Source organism: Erpetoichthys calabaricus, chromosome 8, assembly GCF_900747795.2.
Source record: "Erpetoichthys calabaricus chromosome 8, fErpCal1.3, whole genome shotgun sequence".
Lineage (NCBI taxonomy): Eukaryota > Metazoa > Chordata > Cladistia > Polypteriformes > Polypteridae > Erpetoichthys > Erpetoichthys calabaricus.
The window spans coordinates 111,735,933-111,748,162 of NC_041401.2; the positions used below are offsets into that span (position 1 = coordinate 111,735,933).

Sequence of the window (12,230 nt, forward strand, 5' to 3'; positions counted from 1 at the left end):
TCAGATCCTCAACTGAGTGTCTCCTTAGAATTTCAAGAGCAAAACTTAAAAGAAGTGGTGAGGCGGCCTCCCAGTAGGAATTCACCAGGCTAATACAGTGGAGCACTTTAAAAAAACTGCTGAAAACACATTACTTTAACATGGCCATCTCATAACTTCACTGTAATTTAAATCCTGATGCTCTGTATATCCAATTCATTATAATAACTATTCATTCAAAATCTGTACTAACCCCTACACTCTTTTCTGTTTCTTTTTCCGGTGCCCTTTTGGTGGTGGCACAACTACTCAATGCACCATGATGTTCCAACAATGATGGATGGATTAAAAGCCAGAAGTCTGTATGACCATCAGCATCAAGTGACTCCGTGAGAACCCTAACTACAAAGAGGACTATTTCATTTATGTTAGGTAGAATGCCCAGAGGGGACTGGGCGGTCTCGTGGCCTGGAACCCCTACAGATTTTATTTTTTTTCTGTCCACCCTGGCCATCAATGTTAACTAATGTTGTCTTATTTTAATTTCTTATTTTGTCCTTTATTTTTCTTTTCTTCATTATGTAAAGCACTTTGAGCTACTTTTTGTATGAAAATGTGCTATATAAATAAATGTTGTTGTTGTTATAGAGTAATAATGAATATAATTCAGCATGGCATGTAACACAAAATCATTTAGCTTCTGGTAAATTACAAAAACAAAATTAAAAAATAGGTCTATATTTTTGTACAGTGGAAGACACATAAAGGGTTATTGTACCCATAGGATGTCCCATTTAATGCAAAAAAGAAATAACATTATAATGCCTAAAGTAACAGAAATTCAGTTGTAACATTGTGACTACTCCTCTTGTATAGCTGTCCTAATGAGGCATCATCCCTCTTAGGTAGCCATCTCCCAAAAGAACCCTTACTTCATGTACTTCTTAAATAACGAACAGCCAGGGAGGTAGAGTCAGGTGTCAAAGAGGTTTTGCAGAAGTGACGTAATTGGTCCTTGTGAACGACCTCCATCATGTTAAAGGTGGAAGTGAGAAATGTGTTACTGTCTGTGTGCTACACTATTCCCTCTATTACTTACTCAACAAAACATTAGATGCTCCCTTAGCCCTCATGTGTGACTGGGGGCATGATGGAATTTAGCTACACCATAGCCTGACGCTTATATTCTTAAAAATGTGATTGTGCAGACTCTTTGTCCACCCCAACGACAAAGGTTTGGTAATTAGGTACTTCCTGAAATGTGGTTATGTTCATCTTCCACTATTCTGAAGTAAATATGGAGCAGACTAAAAAAGTTTTGTTGAATAAGTTAGAACATATACACATTTACATGATACTTCATCACTACACTACAAAGACAATCAGATGACAACCAATTGGTGGAATGAAATTTTCAAAAACATCAGTTTTGAAGTCAGTGAATGTATGAAAAAGGAGGAAACTGTGGCGGACAGATATATTCACCTATGGAAGGTAATCATTTGCTTTTCTTCTTTGCTAAAAACACCACCAACTCACGTTCAGACATGTATGTGTAGAGCGACCCAGAAGTATAAACTGCTTTCAACAGCATAGCCTACAGCGTAGGCTTGACACAGAAGTATAAATCAGCGTTTAGAAAGACAGCTTAATATAAAACTGTGTTTAGCTCACAAAATTATGCGTATTCTATTGATACTTCAATATCAATAAAGGTAAAATAATAATGATAAAGATAATCTGGGGTTTTGGTCAAAAAATGTTGAAGATACTACAGTACAATATCAGACAGGTGCACACTGTAGTCTAGAGATGATGTATTCCTAATTACTGGTCATTGTCAATTCCTTAGCAGCAGCATTCTGATGTTGCTTAATACCTTGAAGTAGGAAAGCTTTATAAAAGTGCATTGCAGTAATCATTTTCAGAAGTGCTTAAAATAGGAAGAAATTTGTAAATAAGCGGAAGAAACGTCCACGGTAATGTTCTAGAAATAGAAAAGACAATTCAATTGGTATGGCGATGTTATTTTCTAAACACATATTTGCTTGAAAATTACTACAACTATAGTGACTGTAAATGACAGAAAATGTTTTCAGGAATTAAGATCCTTAAGGGATAAGGCAAGCTTTTCAAATTAAACCGAAGGCTATTTTTATTATACTCAGTGTCTGCATGATCCACTTACGTGTGGCCACTGACTATCTCTGCAGCACTGGCCATGATTCAGGAAATAGTCCTGCAAGGAGTGACAGTCCATTGGTGAGTATTCTTAAGCACAAACCCTCACAGGGTGTAAAAAAGCAAACCAAGAGTGCAGAGATCAAGCAGCTACCAGATGTGGGATTAAGTCAACCACTGTCTCAGGCAATAGTGATAGGAAAAGAGAGAAGGAAAGATAAGAACTACATGAATTATGAGTTTTGGCTTTAAATATTTGTATACGGATAATGGTATGGTGGAGATTGTACTACTTACAGGTTGATATTCGTAGATTGTTTATACATGCTTTGTTTTTTTGTGAGTAATTCTGGTTCCCTCCATATTCCTAATATTTGTGTTTTGTGAGCCTAAACTGGACTGATGAGAATGTAGCTCTTTGCATAAATATGTTTTGCTTTGGATTTGATTTAACTGATCATGAGATAAAAAAGACTAAATGGCTGAAAGGAAATATTGCTATAAATTTAAAATTGTATTAAAATTGTTTTTTCTTCATTTATACTAAGATTGAACAATGTAAAATAATTAGCTAATAGTAACAATACAGATAATGATGCAATGACTGTAAGTATTTCCTCATCACATTAAGTGAATAAATTGTAAAATAGTACATAAAGCAAATTAGTTAATAGTCAGAAAGATAACATAAAATTAAAGCTAAAGGAGAAAAAACTAAACAAAGGTAGGTGCCAAACCTAACATTTACAGGGTGTTTTTACACTTTCTAAGGCTTGAGGATATGTATCTTTGAGGAGTGCCTTTGGACTCATGTCTATAAAATAAGCAGTTCGTCATTAAAAGGGCACTACAGAAAGCTCTGGGTATTCATCCCTACTGACTACAATAAGAAGGCAAATCGAAGTTCTAACCATGAACAAAATCATCGTCTATGAGCACCAAAACTTCCAGGGGATGAGCAGGGAGTTCACCAAAACTGTTCCAAGTCTAATTGATGAAAACTTCAATGACTGCATTTCATCCTTAATGATAATTGGTGCCCCTTGGGTAGCTTATGAGCATCCTAACTTCAAAGGCCGGCCGTTTGCCTACGAGGAAGGGCAGTATGCCAATGCTGAATGGAATGATGCATATTCTTCCTTGCAAATCATCACTGACAACCTTGACGACCCTTTGATCACTTTATATGAACATGCTAATTACGGTGGAAGAAAGAAAGATGTCACTCTTGAAACAAACCTCCTCTTTTCTGACTTCAATGACACTGCCTCGTCCCATATTGTGCATAGAGGAGTCTGGGTCCTGTATGAACACGGAGACCGTGGAGGCCGGCAAATCATTGCTCGAGCAGGGGAAAAGGTGGCAAACTACGGTGATCTCGGTTTCAATGATCAGCTCTCCTCACTTCGTCCACTGAAGTATGGTTCCCCTACTGTGAAAGCCAAAATTCAGTGGGAGAAAATGGTCAAGGAGTCGGAGAATAATGTGAAGATCGATGAGCTGGTCGGAGTAAACCGATCTGACACTGAGCAGTCGTTTTCTTCCACTGCCACCAAAGAATATGAAACCTATGTCAGCCAGAGCATCTCCTTCAGCAACTCCACCATAATTACTGTTGGTAGTAAATTCTCCCTTGATATCGTGCCTGGTGTAGGAATGGAGACCAGCATCTCGGCTTCCAACACCTTCACTGTTCAAAAAGGAAAAACTGAATCTTCAACTTCAAGAGAGAAGACTCTAATCAACCTACCTGTCAAAATCCCTCCACATACAGAATTAACAGTTAGTGTTATGAGAAAAGAAATGTCTGTGAGGGTGCCAGTAGAGTTTACTGTCACTCGAGGTAATAACACTAAAATAGAATACGGGGAATACCGGTGCAGCTCGGGGAGCTCTGTGCATGCTGAGTATTCGTCTAAACATGTGTAATGAAATAGAGAAACGAAGATAAGGAAATGCTAATCATATTCGGCCAATAATTGAAATGTAAACTGGGATTTGTTTTTAGTTTTTTTACTAACCTCTCCCAGTAGTTAGTACTGCAGAATCAATAAAATTTGAAAATAATTAAACTGTTGTGTTTTTGCTATTTTTTGTGTTAAAGGTTACTTTAAGAATTGGGCCAACATATTCTGTATTAGTTTTTAATGGGGTGTAATTAATTACATATAAAAGTAACATAAAAGATACTTCTACATCTTCATAAGTTGCTGTGTTTTCATTTGTTATGACAGCTCTTTTGAATTGAGGTTAGTCCTCAGTATTCAGACTTTAATATAAAATTCTTGCTTCTTTGCCCTGGGTGAGCACAGCAATGCAAAGGGCAACACTACCACCTCATGGCGCTTGTGTCCTGGTTTACTACTCACCTGCAGAACTTTTAACATGGAGTTTGTATGTTTTCCTCATGTTGACGTGCATTGCACATTCTAAAAACATACAATTAACTTGAAAGGCAAATATAATTTGGCTTGACGTGTGTTTGTGTGTGTGTGTGTTTGTGTGTGTGTGCATATTCCAAAATGAATAGGAGATAAAAATGTCCATTTCTGTCTGTCAGATTATGCCAGCTATTACTGATTTGCCAACTAAATGCAAAAAAAACATGGATATTGGTAATAAAGAGCTTTAAAAAGTACTTGCCTGAGTTAGTTTTCTGCATTATTATATGTTCTCAAAGACAAAGAACCATGTTAGCACAGTGGCAGTGCTGCTGCCTCACAATAGGGAGACCAGGGTTTGCATCCTGGGTCCCCCCTGCATGGTGTTTGCATGTTTTCCCCGTGTCTGCATGGGTTTGCTCCAGTTTTCTACCACTGTCGAGAGACATGCAGGTTAGGTGAATTGAAAACAGTAAATGAGCCCTAGTGTGTGCTTAGTGTGTGTTTGCCCTGCGATGGACTGGCACCCCATCCTGGGCTTGTTCCTGCCTTACGTGCTGGGATAGGCTCCAGCGCACCCTTATGAACGTGGTCTGGATTAAGCAGGTTAGAAAATGAGGTGGAAAAAGGGACCAAAATCTAACTCTAATGATCAAGAAATACTTCGATTTGATTCTTTCATAAATAAGTTAAGAAAGTTTACAATACCAGATTTCCGATATGAAAATTTTATGGTATCCTTACTTCACAATACTGTTCAAAGACCTTTAACAGCAATAAGTTTCCATCCATCATTTTAATCCAGTTATCTAGGACAGGTTTACAGGGAAGCTGAAGCCCATCCCAACAAGCACAGGGCAAAAGGCAGTTAAAATCCCTGGAGAGGGCATCCACCCCTCATAGGGTCAATACACACAGACACAGCAATGTTAATTCACCCAAACTGCATGTCTGTGAACTGGTTTTGATGGCAAAAAATGAAGAGGAATTAAAGGAGAGAATACTGAAATGAAAATCTAAGTTTGGAAGAGAAAGGCCCCAAAGTAAATGCAGGAAAGCCCAAGGTGAGGGAGGTATGGTATAGGTGGGTGAATGACAAAGCGACATGTGTGGTAAAGGTGTTGGGAGAAACAGGATCCAATGTACCATTGTCGTAAGATGGTGTTTTGAAGATGAGTCAGCAGAAGGTGTGCAAGAAGGGTGCAGAATGCTGATGTGGTAAGTATAAATGTAGATCTCGGCAACTGAGTTATTTTTGGAAAAAGTAGAATATTTCTGCTTTTTATTTAATAATAATGTGACTGGTGTCTGGGTCCTACTTATAGGTAATCTAACCTAAACACAGTGAAAAGATCCAATTATGCCACCCAGTTTTATTAAGACTCTGGGAACTCTTGAAATTATTTTAAAAGGCTAAAAGGCATAAACAATAAAAATTTTAAACCAAATCTTAACATTAGGGACCTTTATAATTTATGACACTACACAGGTTTCTTTAAATTGGGTGATGAGTAAACTATGGTAACAGACAATCTAAAATACAACAAGAAGATAAAAGTAGATACGAGTCTAAAAATACCAGGAGCAAAAACCTTTTAAAAAGAGAGCACACAGTCCACACTCTAAAAGTCCATTAAACATAGCAGGGGATGATACAACCTTTGGTGGTGCAAAGTCCAGGTTGTGTGTTATGTTCCTGCACAATGTTTGCATAACTGTAATAGCAAGGGTTAGAGGTGCATGGGAGAAATTCAGGGAGTTGTCCACAATTGTAACTTCTAACGGAAGGGACAAGTTTATGAAAATTGAATTAGGGGTTGTTGGTTCTATTGGACATAAATGTGGCCTATGAAAGCAGAACATGAAGTAACGCTGGAAAGAACAAAGATTAGAATGATCATGTAAATGTGCGGAGTGTCACTGAGTTAGAAGAAGATGAATACTGAGTTGACAGAAAGACCTGATGAAGAGGCAGTAGATGTTGTGCTGAGGAGAAACCATCCATCATAATTTGGGTGGGTGGATTGGAAGCCAGAGGATAACTAAGTGAAATGGTGCACCAAGATGGAGGTGGAAGGGATGAGATCCAGAGGGAGGCTGAAGAAGACCTTGCTGGAGGATGTATCAAAAGATATGAAAAGCATGGGACTCACCCAAAGGAATGCCCAGGACCACAGAGAGTGGAGGAAAAAAATTTTAAGAAGCAATTACCTCACCTGTTTAAAAATGGAAAATGGCCGTTAAATCTGTGATGATTATGATGATGATGATATTCACAGAGGATAAAAAACTGTTCTGTTCACTATCTCCAATGCTATTTGCAATTGCTATCAAATAGCCAGCTGTTTTTCTACAGCAAAACAAAGAAATAAAGGGAATTTTAAGGGAAGGAATGGAACAATTTAATATCTCGCTTTGTAGGCATTATGATTCTGTTCATCAGTAACCCAAAAGTATCATTACTGATCTTAAGAAATGTACTAAATGACTTTTATAAGATCTCCAGATTTAAATTTATGGACCATGCAAAGAGGAAGACACCACTGAATATGCATCTGCCTGACTGAATCTGGAAAGAAACTCTTGTAAGAAGTCCTCACTGTAGGCTCTACTCTGTGCTCCGGTCATGAGTAATTTTTGCCACTATGCCACTGATCAGTCTGTTATTCACTCACTCAGTAAGCTTATGTAGAAGACACTTTAAGGAAAACACACTGCTGTGTCTTTGAACCCCTTGTCTGCTATACAGTAGTTAAGACATTAGACTTCTCATCTCTATATTTGTAATGTGTCTAGTGAAATTATATTTTATATAATCTAATAGTAGAGAAAATCTAATTGTCTTTATGTGGAAATTGCAGAGTTCTTTAGAATTTGGAAAGAAATTATTAATGTGATTGTACCACAAATAAACTTGGGTGAGTTCATGCTTGTGTCTCTGCTAAACTCCTATTGTTATAATTATTAACAGGCAGATAACACAGTTGTCCTCCCCTTTCTCTTTTTTTCTCATCTTATGCCAATTTGCTCAATAGGTTTGGGTAAGAGTATGGATTGAATTGTTGTTTATGATTACACACTTCATTGTTTCAGGCTTTGAAAATCTTGTAAGTTCGGTTTTTAGAAACTTATTTTTGAATGTCATTTGACTTCTGTAATTGATTCACATAGAACAAATAAAGATTAAAATTTAAACCATACACACATTCTAGCTATGCAATTAGACTTTAAAGAATGAAATCTTTAATATTCTACACAACCCCTGACCAAGACTGAATTATTTGCACCATCAATAAGTCTGTATTATCATACTGTATATCTGTATTGTCTGACAACATAATCATTTCCAACTGAATTTAAGGAAATAATAATTTAACTAGTGGGCTGGTGCCCTGCCCGGGGTTTGTTTCCTGTCTTGTGCCCTGTATTGGCTGTTGTTGGCTCCTGTAGACCCCCGTGACCCTGTAGTTAGGATATAGCAGGCTGAATAATGGATGGATGGATGGATAATTTAACTGCAAGCGTTGCAATTTCCCTAAAATAGGTATACATTGTTGCTTGTAATTTCACCTTGATAACTCAGTGTAAAAACACTTAACTTTTATTCCTTTAAACTTGACTTCTGATGCTGTTTAGTCATTTTATTGTAGAAATAAGGAAAGCAACTATGACGTTAATGGCTGTCTGAATCTTATTTTTTTACCTGGGTGGAGTTATTCAGGTGCGAATCACCCTGGGATTAATGAAGAGGTAATCTGAAGTTATTACTTTCAGAATCTACAAAAATTGTTTAATGTTCCTCTAAAATAAACTGCCCAAGTCTCTGCCTGTAGTCTGTTTCTCCTTGAAAGTTCTACTGTACCTGAGGGTCTATTTCACACTGGGATTTCTGTTCACGTCACACTCTAAATTACGTAGGGGATGGGTGTTGTTTGTTGCATATGATTTACTACACTTTAATTTATACAGTGATGTCTGGAGTATTGTAACCCAGCCACAGGGGATGCACAAACCAGTGTGTTTCTTCATGCCGGTCCCAAGCCCGGATAAATGGGAAGGGTTATGTCAGGAAGGGGATCCGGTGTAAAATTTTGCCAAATTAATATGCGGACAACAATACAAATTTCCATGCTGGATCAGTCGAGCCCCGGGTTAACAACGACCGGCACCAGTACTGTTAGCCAACAGGGTGCTGGCGGAAATTGGGCTACTGTTGGCCAAAGAAGAAGGAGAAGAAGAGGGGGGAGACGTGTCAGAGGCAGGAGGAGAGGACGAAAGTAAAGAGAGTGGAACTGAGGGTAGGAACTTTGAAATGTTGGCAGTATGACTGGTAAGGGGAGATAGTTAGCTGATGTGATGGAGAGAAGGAAGGTTGATATATTGTGCGTGCAAGAGACTACATGAAAGGGGAGTAAGGCCAGGTGGATTCAACCATCTATCATGGTGTGGATGGGAGTAGAAATGGGGTAGGAGTCATTCTGAAGGAACAGTATGTCAAGTGTTTTGAAGGTGTAAAGAGTGTCAGGCAGAGAAATGATTATGAAGCTGGAAATTGGAGGTGTGATGATGAATATTGTTAGTGCATATGAACCGCAAGTTGGGTGTGCAATGGGTGAGAAAGAAAAATTTTGGAGTGAGTTAGATGAAGTGATGAACAATGTACCCAAGGGACAGAAAGTGGTGATTGGAGCGGATTTCAATGGGCATGTTGGTGAAGGGAACAGTGGAGATGAGGAGGTGATGGGTAGGTATGGTATCAAGGAGAGGAATGAAGAAGGTCAGAGGATAGTGGATTTTGCCAAAAGGATGGACATGGCTGTGGTGAATACATATTTTAAGAAGAGGGAGGAACATAGGGTTACGTACAAGAGTGGAGGAAGATGCACACAGGTAGATTACAAGTGGGATAGTCAGAGAGATGCAGAAAGTAGACAAGAGTACAAGGAGATAAGACGCAAGGTGAAGAGAGAGGTGGCGAAGGCTACAGAAAAGGCAAATGATGAGTTCTATGAGAGGTTGGACACTAAGTAGGGAGAAAAGGACCTGTACCGATGGGCTAGACAGAGGGACCGAGCTGGGAAAGATGTACAGCATGTTAGGGTGATAATGGATAAAGATGGAAACGTACTGACAAGCGAGGAGAGTGTATTGAGCAGATGGAAGGAGTACTTTGAGAGGCTGATGAATGAAGAGACCGAGAGAGAGAAGAGGTTGGATGATGTGGAGATAGTGAATCAGGAAGTGCAATGGATTAGCAAGGAGGAAGTAAGGACAGCTATGAAGAGGATGAAAAATGGAAAGGACATTTTCCAGGTGACATACCTATGGATGCATGGAGGTGTTTAGGAGAGATGGCAGTGGAGTTTTTAACAAGATTGCTTAAAGGAATCTTGGAAAGTGAGAGGATTCCTGAGGAGTGGAGAAGAAGTGTACTGGTGCCGATATTTAAGAATAAGGGAGATGTGCAGGACTGCAGTAACTACAGGGGAATAAAACTTATGAGTCACAGCATGAAGGTATGGGAAAGAGTAGTGGAAGCTAGGTTAAGAAGTGAGGTGATTGCAGTATGGTTTCATGCCAAGAAAGAGCACCACAGATGCAATGTTTGCTCTGAGGATGTTGATGGAGAAGTTTAGAGAAGGCCAGAAGGAGTTGCATTGCGTCTTTGTGGACCTGGAGAAAGCATATCACAGGGTGCCTCCAGAGGAGCTGTGGTATTGTATGAGGAAGTCGGGAGTGGCAGAGAAGTACGTAAGAGTTGTACAGGATATGTACGAGGGAAGTGTGACAGTGGAGAGGTCTGCGGTAGGAGTGATGGAGGCATTCAAGTTGGAGGTGGGATTACATCACGGATCGGCTCTGAGCCCTTTCTTATTTGCAATGGTGATGGACAGGTTGACAGACGAGATTAGACAGGAGTCCCCATGGACTATGATGTTTGCTGATGACATTGTGCTCTGTAGCAATAGTAGGGAGCAGGTTGAGGAGACCCTGGAGAGGTGGAGATATGCTCTAGGGAGGAGAGGAATGAAGGTCAATAGGAACAAGACAGAATATATGTGTGTAAATGAGAGGGAGGTCAGTGGAATGGTGAGGATGCAGGGAGTAGAGTTGGCAAAGGTGGATGAATTTAAATACTTGGGATCAACAGTACAGAGTAATGGGGATTGTGGAAGAAAGGTGAAAAAGAGAGTGCAGACAGGGTGGAATGGGTGGAGAAGAGTGTCAGGAGTAATTATAAATGCAAAGAATTATTATTATTATTAATTTGTGACAGACGGGTATCGGCAAGTGTGAAAGGGAAGGTCTGCAGGATGGTAGTGAGACCAGCTATGTTATATTGTTTGGAGATGGTGGCTCTGATCAGAATGCAGGAGACAGAGCTGGAGGTGGCAGAGTTAAAGATGCTAAAATTTGCACTGGGCATGACGAGGATGGATAGGATTAGAAATGAGTACATTAGAGGGTCAGCTCAAGTTGGACGGGTGGGAGACAAAGTCAGAGAGGCGAGATTGCATTGGTTTGGACATGTGCAGAGGGGAGATGCTGAGTATATTGGGAGAAGGATGCTAAGGATAGAGCTGCCAGGGAAAAAGAAAAGAGGAAGGCCTAAGCAAAGGTTTATGGATGTGGTGAGAAAGGACATGCAGGTGATGGGTGTAACAGAGCAAGATGCAGAGGACAGAAAGATATGGAAGAACATCATCCACTGTGGCAACCCCTAACGGGAGCAGCCTAAAGAAGAAGAAGAAGAAGATGTCTGGAGCATTGTAGTGGTCAATATATTGACTGAATTGTGACCTTTAAATTCAATAAAACTAAAAGAAAAGAAGTAAACCTGTGAGTTTCCTTAAATGTATGTATTAAAAAATAAAAATGAAAAATATTAGAACTAAAACAAAGGAAAATAAACCATTTGGTCAGCTGTAATAATCATTAGATGCATTGTCCTCTTCAGCAACTTTCCATATTGCAAAAAAATGTATTTTTATTTCACCTTTCACAGACCACACATAACATTATTTACAGAGTAATAATGAATATAATTTAGTGTAGCACGTAAACCAAAATCATATAGCTTCTGGTAAATTACAAAAAGAAAAACATATATATTTGCAGAGGAAGGCACTTAAAAGGTTGGTGTACCCACTGGATGTCCCATTTAATGCAAAAAAGAAATAACATTGGAATACCTAAAGTAACAAACATTTTGTTGTAACATTGTGATTACTTATCCAGTACAGCTTTCCTAATGAAGGTATCATCCCTCTTAGGTAGCCGTAACCCAAAAGAACCCTCACTTCATGCACTTCTTATATAATAGTTAGGGAGGTAGAGGTGGGTCTCCAAGAGGTTTGGCAGAAGTGACATGATTAGTCCTTGAAGACGACCTCCATGATTTTAAGTGTGGACGGAGAAATGTGTTACGGTCTGTGTGCTACACTATTTCCCTCTATTACTTACTCAACAAGACCATTAGACACTCCCCTAGCCCTCATGTGTGAATGGGGGGCATGATTGAACTTTGCATTTGCTATAAAATAAGAACATAAGAAATCTGAAAAAGAAGAGGAGACTGCTCATTTGTTTAGATAATAGCAAAGCTGTTCCTCTATCTGATCCAGATATTTCTTAAAGATTTGTCAAAGTTTCTGCATCAACTTCTTGTGTTGGTTGTTTGTAGTAGAT

The 12,230-nt window shown here is 39.1% G+C and overlaps 1 protein-coding gene across 1 annotated transcript; it reads left to right on the forward strand.

Moving 5' to 3' along the window:
* Positions 1-3,041: 3,041 nt before the first annotated feature.
* LOC114656725 (epidermal differentiation-specific protein-like) lies at positions 3,042-4,199 on the forward strand. The gene has a single exon (XM_028808342.2). The coding sequence runs from the start codon at positions 3,073-3,075 to the stop codon at positions 4,087-4,089; it is 1,017 nt and encodes a 338-aa protein (XP_028664175.2). The 5' UTR covers positions 3,042-3,072; the 3' UTR covers positions 4,090-4,199.
* The last annotated feature ends 8,031 nt before the right edge of the window (positions 4,200-12,230 follow it).